General features: G+C 33.4%; 1 protein-coding gene across 1 annotated transcript; it reads left to right on the forward strand.

Moving 5' to 3' along the window:
* The first annotated feature begins 6933 nt into the window (after nucleotides 1-6933).
* Nucleotides 6934-7794, forward strand: LOC140834634 (14 kDa proline-rich protein DC2.15-like). Its single transcript, XM_073199664.1, has one exon. It carries the CDS (start codon nucleotides 7014-7016, stop codon nucleotides 7422-7424), a length of 411 nt encoding a protein of 136 aa, XP_073055765.1. The 5' UTR covers nucleotides 6934-7013; the 3' UTR covers nucleotides 7425-7794.
* The last annotated feature ends 1489 nt before the right edge of the window (nucleotides 7795-9283 follow it).

The raw sequence follows: 9283 nt of genomic DNA on the forward strand, positions 1-9283 counted from the left end.
CTCATGCAAAACCTGGTCCCAAACAGTGTTAGATTCCAAATCCAACTTCGAAATTCTCAAACTAATAATAAATTAGGAATCACTCACATTTTTAGAATCAAGACGTGACTTAAAAAATATTTGTTCGCAATCTTTCAGAATATCCAAAAGCCAGGACCCGGGGATGACGTGACAAATGACAAAATTTTAAATATTCCACCCTTGCTTTGCAGGATATCCCAAGACCCGAATAATTTGGCCCTTTGATTCTTTTTCTATTTTTTTAATGTACTTGTAATAAAATAATAATAACAATAATTGAAGAGAGAGAAGGTTGACAACGATGAGCCGTGGCTCAAAAAAAGTGTGTTGTTGCATGTATTTATTGTAATTTATATAATTAGTTAATCGGGTAATTTTTTATCTTCATTTTTTGTTCATTCTTGGTTGAAGATTATTTTTTGAATTATTTATGTGATTTAATATTATTAGGTAGTGTTTGGTTTGCTTGATTAGTCCGGATAGACTATTTTATCCTACATAGTCTTGTGTTTGGTTCGGATGATTATTTAACCAACTCAATCCCTCCTATGAATGATTAGGTTATATTAGGTAGGTTAAAATAATATCTCCTCATCCCCTAGGATTATTTATCCCACTCTTAATACCTCCTATTTTTCCAATTTTACCCTTCTCCTAAATTCAAACTTACCACCACTTCCCGCCACCGACCGCTGCCTCCACGACCTCCGCCGGCCGACCACCGGCAGACCGGCGACGTACTGCCGTCTGCCGGCTGAACACCGGCCGACTGCCTGTTAGCGACGGTTCGTTAAATACCGTCGCAAATAGCGACGGTTGTTTTACAAATCGTCGCATATAGCGACGGTCTTTGTATAGGCCGTCGCAAAATGTCAAATTTTTTAGTAATTAAAATAATTCAAAACAAGATCGGCGACGGTTTCTCAAAAACCGTCGCTAATAGCGACGGATTTTTAGAATCCGTCGGTACTTTTCCGGCCACCATTTTCGACCGGCCGCCGCCGCCACTGTCGCCGTCGCGAGGGGAAAGGGCAATTTCGTCTTTCCATCAAAAAATTCAAAATTGTCCTACACTTAAAAATCTTATCGAACATAATATTATTTTACACCATATATTACAATCCTACCACAATCATTTTCTTTATCATTTACGTGCTAATAATTAGTTTATCCTATCCTTCCAACCAAACGTAGCCTTACAGATTGGTACATAGAAATGTATCCAGCACATCAATGTCGTTAATACAACATTTTTGCGGGTGGCGTGAAATTCAGTAAAGGCTATAACAAAGAATAAATGAATAAATAATTAATTTTTTTTAATTCTACTACTCAAGAATATAATTCACCTTCAATTCTCCACTCAGCAGGCCGAAGGGATTGGAATATGTCGGCCATTTTCTTTTTATTTAATAATAAATTACGCACCTTTTGCTATGCAACAGCAATCGCAAGCATTTCAACATGTTTGATTTTCTTCCTTTTCCCACCATTCATTTTCTCTTCTATGACTTTATGAATTCAATTTATATCATTATTATTCAAATAACATATCTTTTAGTTGACCATCCATTTGCCTTTATAACGAGATAAGCTACTCATGTGTCCACGTTGGCGTGTTAAATGCTCGTTTGACAAGTTATTATGAGCTCGATTTTCTTTATTGATATTTTTTAATCATACGTCAGGGTTTGCCCAGTATTGTTTATTTTTTTAGCGTAGTTTGTAAGTAACTGCGTTAGCCCGAAAGTTTACTTAGTAGACACCAAAAGTTGTTTTACTATGAGTTTCATCATCATAAACAAATGACATGGTAAAATATCTAATATGTCATGAATATAAAAAAAAATGTATTTTTTATCAAACATAATATTGTAATTTTATATGGCAATGTAATTAAGCTTGATTTAAGATATGTAACGCCCTAGATTCGACGACTGTCTTCACTGTACCAAGACGAGTCTTTCCAGCGTGCTTATGTCTCACTCACACGTACCCTGGGAAACTTCCCAGGGGGTCACCCAACCTAAAATTACCCCAAGTCAAGCACGCTTAACTTTGGAGTTCTTATATGATAAGCTACCGAAAAGAAGATGCAACTCATTGATATGAGTAGTACATATCAAATCTTTTAAGACATCTTCAACTGTACAGTCCATTACATTGAACAGTCTCGGAATCCCTCTCATTCCGGTTTGGGATTGGTTCATTCATGTTCCCTCCACCTAGAAGCCTGCCAGGAACCGCTCATTGTCCGTGCAAGCTCATGGCACCGGCGATCACCCCCCGCCCTCTTCAGCCCTAGGCCTCACATGCCCACCAGCTTCCGTTTGGTTCGTCCCCGAACCACAACGTACTAAGAGAGGTCGGCTCTGATACCAACTGTAACGCCCCAGATTCGACGACTGTCCTCACTGTACCAAGACGAGTCTTTCCAGCGTGCTTCTGTCCTCACTCACACGCACCCTGAGAAACTTCCCAGGGGGTCACCCATCCTAAAATTACCCCAAGTCAAGCACGCTTAACTTTGGAGTTCTTATATGATGAGCTACCGAAAAGAAGATGCAACTCCTTGATATGAGTAGTACATATCAAATTTTCTAAGCCCTCTTCAACCGTACAGTCCATTACATTGAACAGTCTCGAAATCCCTCTCATTCCGGTGTGGGATCGGTTCATTCATGTTCCCTCCACCTAGAAGCCTGCCAAGAGCCGCTCATTGTCCGTGCAAGCTCCTGGCAATGACGATCACCCCCCGCCCTCTTCAGCCCCGAGCCTCACAAGACATAAAATCTTATTTGAGTTGCATTTAGATGGGTATATTTAGAGTTAAGTATTTCAAATTCATAATAATAAATCAATTAGTTTGTTTTAATAAATTCATTTGAAACTGAATTTCAAATCTCCAAATGGTTATTTTTTATATTATCATGTTATATTTCAATCTCAGTATGGAGATATTTTGAAAAACATTTTTCAAAATGTTCCATCAAAGCCAAACACAACATTAGGGAGTTGTGAAATATAGCTAGTAATAGAAATTTTGTTATGGTTTTAATTTCATTTTTGAGATAAAATGTTGAGTTGTAATTCCCTAGTTTAAGTGATGCAATAATTGAAACCTAATCTATCAAGATTGAATCACAATTCAACCGGACCAGACCAGACTACTTATGTACTACAACTTGATTTTATCCAGTTCAACCGAACTCTACATATTTCAGTGCTTTTGGATTGGAACCGATTTTCACAAAGTCCAAAGCTATCCTATCTATCATTTGAAGACGTCCAAACTTACAATATTTCAAGATCTCAATTTTCTCAAGATATTCAATCATATACTTATTTGAATTGATCTTCGACAACTCACAATCTCCGTCGTTAAAAGTTCATAACAGATCATCAATGATCAAACCACGGATTCTCACAACTTCTCAAACCGTTGTTTAAACACTGACAAGTTGTTTGAATCTAAAGATTCATTTACTTATTGTTGTATTGTTGTTTAAGTGAAATAAGAGTTTCAATTTAGACAAGAGATAAGTCCTAAATTGAAGCGAGTTGTCTTGTTAAAATTTATGTGTCTTTCATGAAAATCTCATGTGGATAAAAATAAGTGAGGTAATGAAAGACACAAGATTTTCAACATATTATGATTTGCTTTTAGCATCTGATCAAACATTAAATGTCATAAAAATAATATTTAATTTGACAACAAGAAATTAAATAGAATGCATGATAAGATTATTAAATAAATACACATTTAATTGAATTTAAAGTCACCCACGTCCAAATTGCTTGTTGAAAATAGATTTTTTCAGCATCAAGTGGACGAGACGAGACATTTTGTAGGTAAAATTAAAAGACCTTTATTAATTAGGGACTCGGTTTGACGACATGGAATAGAAGTGATTGAGATATATGCATTAACGTCTGGTGGTCAAGTTGAAGTCATTTATTTCAACTTCACCTCCCTTCATTAGTATTGTATCCATGGTATATTATAATGTATTTGTATATACATGCATGAAAAAAAAAACAAAACAAAACATAAACAAAGAGCGTACGTATACGACTCGAAAATTTTGATTAAATTTTTCGATAGAAAAGTTAATTCATATGATTCAACCCCGACTCTATCCGATCTATTTACGTGAGACGAGATCAACATTCAAGAATATAAATTATTTGTGTATAATTCGTTCATTCATATCCTTTTAGATGTGATTTTGGATCCTAAGAATAATGCCCGTTATTAGTTGATTTTGACGTTCTAACAATAAATATGGGTTTTCTAATTGGGCCTAACGGAGGGCCCAATTAGAAGTTTCCGATATCAAAGAGTTGGGTTTGCACTGTTGTCATATATTAGGGCCACTTGCTACTTTAGACAATGTGACGAATTGTGTTCGATCTTGACCCGATTTTGGTACACAATATATAATTAAATTGAGCAAAAATTGTATTTTTTGTCTAATATGTTTATCTAGTCGCCATTTTGATATTATATGTTATTAAATTTCAATTTTATTCTTTATCTTTAAATTTTTAATAATTTTAAATATTTTTATCAAGAGTGTCGAGGTGTCATATATACATCATTGACACATCAACGGCTCATCACAGTCACATCATGAGAGAAATGAGATGTTACGTCTAAGATATTGTCTTAACAATACATCAAACGGTGAATATTTATCAATACATATGAGATCCATATTTTTTTCAATAGACGCCACGTTTGAGGAAAAATGTCACCATCTCATTTTTACCCCAAAGATATCATGAAACACGTCAACGCCATGTCGGATATGGTTCATCTTAATGCAAACAAACCAACTTATCTTTAATGCATTCGACCAATTGTAAAATTGACCTAACAAAGCAGTTAGTTAATGTAAATTGACACAACAATACAGTTAGTTGTAGTAAATGAACTGACACTAACCTTACAATAGACCTAACGAGCGAGCTTTTTCTGCAGAAGGATCACTGAGTTTAAATGATCAAAACCATTTTTTTGTCCCACAAATATTAGAATACAGAAACAATACAGCAGAGGAGTATAGATAAGGGACACTGATGGTATGCTTTGAGACACTTGCAATGCTCGTTAGCTGTCACTGGTACGTGTTCATTTGCAAGAGGATTCATTGTATTTGATAGGATATGCATGCAACCATTTGCTGCAATATTTTAATTAATCCCATATTCCTTTTCCGAAAAGAAAATCCATATTTCTAAGCTCGTTTGATTTGGGTTTAATATTTTCAAGATCTTCCATCAGATCCGATCCATGAAAAATATTATTTTTTTATGTCCAAAGTATTATTTACACAAATACATACAGCTACAAAAAGTTGAATTTGGGTTTAACATTTTCAAGATATTTGATATTCCATTTTCCCCGTTAGTTGATCACCCCGCACTGTACTACTTCCTACCATGTTTGGACCAAAATGAACAAATTGCTATTTGCACCTACAGCTACAAAAAAGTTGAATCGAATCCGTATAATCTAATGGAACTAGTTATGCGTGTAAACAAATCGACTGCAAATACGAGACGTTAGACAAGCATTTAGATATATAATGAATGGAATATATTAATACCTAATCAAGAACAATGGATTTATATTTTTCATTATAATCTTAAGTTGAGAACATAGTTCAAATAAAAAAAAAAAGATATGATATATAAATCCATATATTTAGATTTTAGCAAAGGAACATGGCAATTTGCTATCCTACTTCACATGCATCCAAAAGTTTGCCAAATTTATGCTAGTGATGCCAGCTAAAATCACTAGTAGACCAATGACCCTACAGAATTCATTCACAAAAAATATTTATTATTTTTCGAATTACATTTTATTTTTCATGTCCTTGAGAAAATGTGATGATCTTTCTCTTAAATGGCTAAAAATATGAAATACCGATAATAATTAACTACTTTAGAGGTTTTGTATTTCCATATAGATTTTTTTAAAAAAAAATTAATATCTAAAATAATTATATTGTATTCGGTTAAGTTTTAAAACCATTTATTTTAACTTATCCAACGAATTCTCGTTAAAACACCATTTTTAAATATTAAACTTTTTGAATATTTTTAAAGCTTACTTTAATCTTGACCTCATATCAAGGAAGTATTCTTTTAAGAGTAAGTATCTTGTGAGACAGTTTAACGAATTTTTATTTGTGAAACAGGTCAACTCTTCCGATATTCACAATAAAAAGTAATACTCTTAGCATAAAAGTAATATTTTTTCATAGATGACCCAAATAAGAGATCTGTATCACAAAATACGACCTCTGAGACCGTCTCACACAAGTTTTTGTCTTCTTTTAAACCTCTTATGTCCATGTCACTCCAAATTAATTATTACAAATTAGCTTCAAGAAGAGTTAACATCAGTCATCATTCTTGTTTCTTCACGAGAATTAATTAATCTTGAGAATGACAATATTAAAACTATGGTCGGTTTTTCAGAATCCCTAAATTAAACTTATTTTATTATAACAATTACTCCAAACAATAAATTCATTATCCAGTAGAATCAAATGGTCTACATTATTGGAATAAAATTTAAATTTATAAGAAAAATTATTTTAAAACCACTTTTTAAAAATCACAAAAAATTAAATTTGATTTTTAATTTTTCGAAATTTAATTTCAATTTTTTATAAAAGATCGAGTACTTATATATATATAAATTAACTATACTATACAACTATGCAATGCGGGGGGCAGAGCAATAACATATTTTATTAATTTTATTTGTTCAGAAAAATATACTTGCATGATTATCTTAAACAATTTTAACATATGGAGAACGATTTACCGTCCCGCTGGCCACCCCTATCTCCCAGCTGATACCACTCCCTTTTCTCTCCTATAAAATCCATTTCCTACTCAAATCCTTCCATCCCAAAAAGCCTCTTCATTTTTACAATCCCTCATTGCACACAAGCATCAAGTTTGAGCAAATTATGGCTTCCAAGAAAAGCACATCCATTGCCCTATTTTTTGTCCTAAACCTTCTATTCTTCACTTTCTCTACGGCATGCGACACTTGCCCTACCCATAAGCCGAAACCGAAACCGAAGCCCCAACCATGTCCGCCGGGTGCCCCTGTCCCAGCCACCTGCCCTAGAGATACCCTAAAACTAGCTGCATGTGCTGATTTGCTGGGTGGATTGATCAGTGTGACCATCGGCACTCCCCCGAAAGCTCCGTGTTGCACCTTACTCGAGGGCTTAGCCGATCTCGAGGCGGCCGTGTGCCTTTGCACGGCTCTTAAAGCCAATATTTTGGGAATCAACCTTAATGTCCCAGTTTCCCTTAGCTTGCTTCTTAATGTCTGCTCCAAGAAAGTTCCACCAGGCTTCCAATGTGCTTAAAAAATTGTGCTACCACTTGTAAAATTCGCCCGTTCGTGCATGGAGGGTTGCTATTAATTGCTTTCGATTTCATTTTTAAAGTGGTTCTATGCTATATGGACGCAGACATTTCAAGAACTAATTATCGTTGCATTATGAAAATAGTACGAGGGCCTTGTATAAAGCTTATACGGGTCGCAAGACGTGACGGTAGCTGGTTTACGGAGTGTATCTCATCCCACTTAGCATTTGATTTCCTGCGTGCCAAATAAAGGGAGAAAAACATACTGGTTCCTATAATTTTGTTGTAGAAGGCAGTATCGCTTTTTTTTCCTCTCTATATATTGTAATTGCATTCTTGTTGTAATATTCAAAACCGAGTTTGTTCTTATTCATGTGTGAGAAGCTTTAAGAAGAAAATCCGCAAATATTAAGTGATATGATAGAAAATATAATCACAAACGATTTAGGTAGAAAAGTCCAAATTGGGGGAAAAACCATGGGCGGGACACGAGAAATAATTTCTATTTTAAGAAGAATAATTGCATTTTTTTGTTATTATATTTTTTTTTTCAGTTTTGATCTTCTATTTCGTCAGATTTTAGTTTTAATTTGCTAATTTTGTTTTCAGTAGGTCTCATGTGAGACCGTCTCACGGATCTCAATCTGTGAGACGGGTCAACCCTACCTATATTCACAATAAAAAGTAATACTTTTAGCATAAAAAGTAATATTTTTTCATTGATTATCCAAATAAAGATCCGTCTCACAAAATACGACCCGTGAGACCGTCTCACACAAGTTTTTACCTTTTGTTTTTTTGACATTTTTAGTTTTTTTTTTCTTCGTGGCGTTGAAGTGTGTAGTGCCACATCAGCTTCCTAATAAAAAAAGACTAGAATTTCAAAAAATAAGAAAATATTTTTTTAAGATTAAAATTCGATAACATAGTATACCAAAATCGTAAAAGAAGCAAATATAAGACTAAAAATGCATGTTTTTTTTAAGAACGATGAATATTGGGAAGTGATTATAAAAATGGTAGAGCCGTAGTTGGGTGATGGTTCATTTGGCACCGATGTCCGAAGTTTAGGACGAGTCGTGGTTCAAACATCTCTCCTAACTCAAAAAAAAAAAAATTAACTAAATAGGAAAATTGGTTTGATTCAAAATTTTAGTTAAAAAAATCCAGACCAAACAGATTTTATCAATATATTATGTTAATTATATATAATTTTAATTTTAATTCATATCATATCATTGATATTATGAAAATTTGATAATAAGTATTTTTTAAAAAAAAATTCAGGCATTTAAATTATTTAAACTATGACCATAAAAGATAATTTTTTTTTCCTTTTTGTAGTGTGATGGCGGATGATAATGATTTTTCGAAGCTAATCTAATCATTTTAAGAATATATATTTTAGAGCAAAATTCGTAATGTCATATCATGCATTATAATAATGTTAATTATTTAATATGTATTTGCTTATTGATATTTATCTATTATAATAGCTAGTTTCGAAAAGTTAATTTATGTTTAAAAATAGTAAAAAAAAAATTATTCAACAGAAATAAAAGATCATTCAAATCAAGGTGAACCGAACGGTTGATTTAGTTAGCGATTATTTTTTTAAGAAAATAGGATTTATTTGATTTGAATTTCGATTATAAACCGAACCGATCCGTTTTTGCTCCCCTGGTGCTAATGTTACATAAACTCTAAAAATCATATGATAGACATGATTTGTACTCTTACATCAATAAAGTTCGGTGATTTGTTCACTCATGAAAACAACATATGATCCAACGTTAAATAATCCGAATAAAAACAATTATTGTTAGACGAGCTTCTGAATCCAAATTCCAATAATGTA

This window comes from Primulina eburnea, chromosome 6 (assembly GCF_022965805.1).
Source record: "Primulina eburnea isolate SZY01 chromosome 6, ASM2296580v1, whole genome shotgun sequence".
NCBI lineage: Eukaryota > Viridiplantae > Streptophyta > Magnoliopsida > Lamiales > Gesneriaceae > Primulina > Primulina eburnea.

Bases quoted from the DNA above. Each gene is read 5' to 3' on its own strand.
- LOC140834634 (XM_073199664.1), top strand. From the start codon at position 7,014: ATGGCTTCCAAGAAAAGCACATCCATTGCCCTATTTTTTGTCCTAAAC.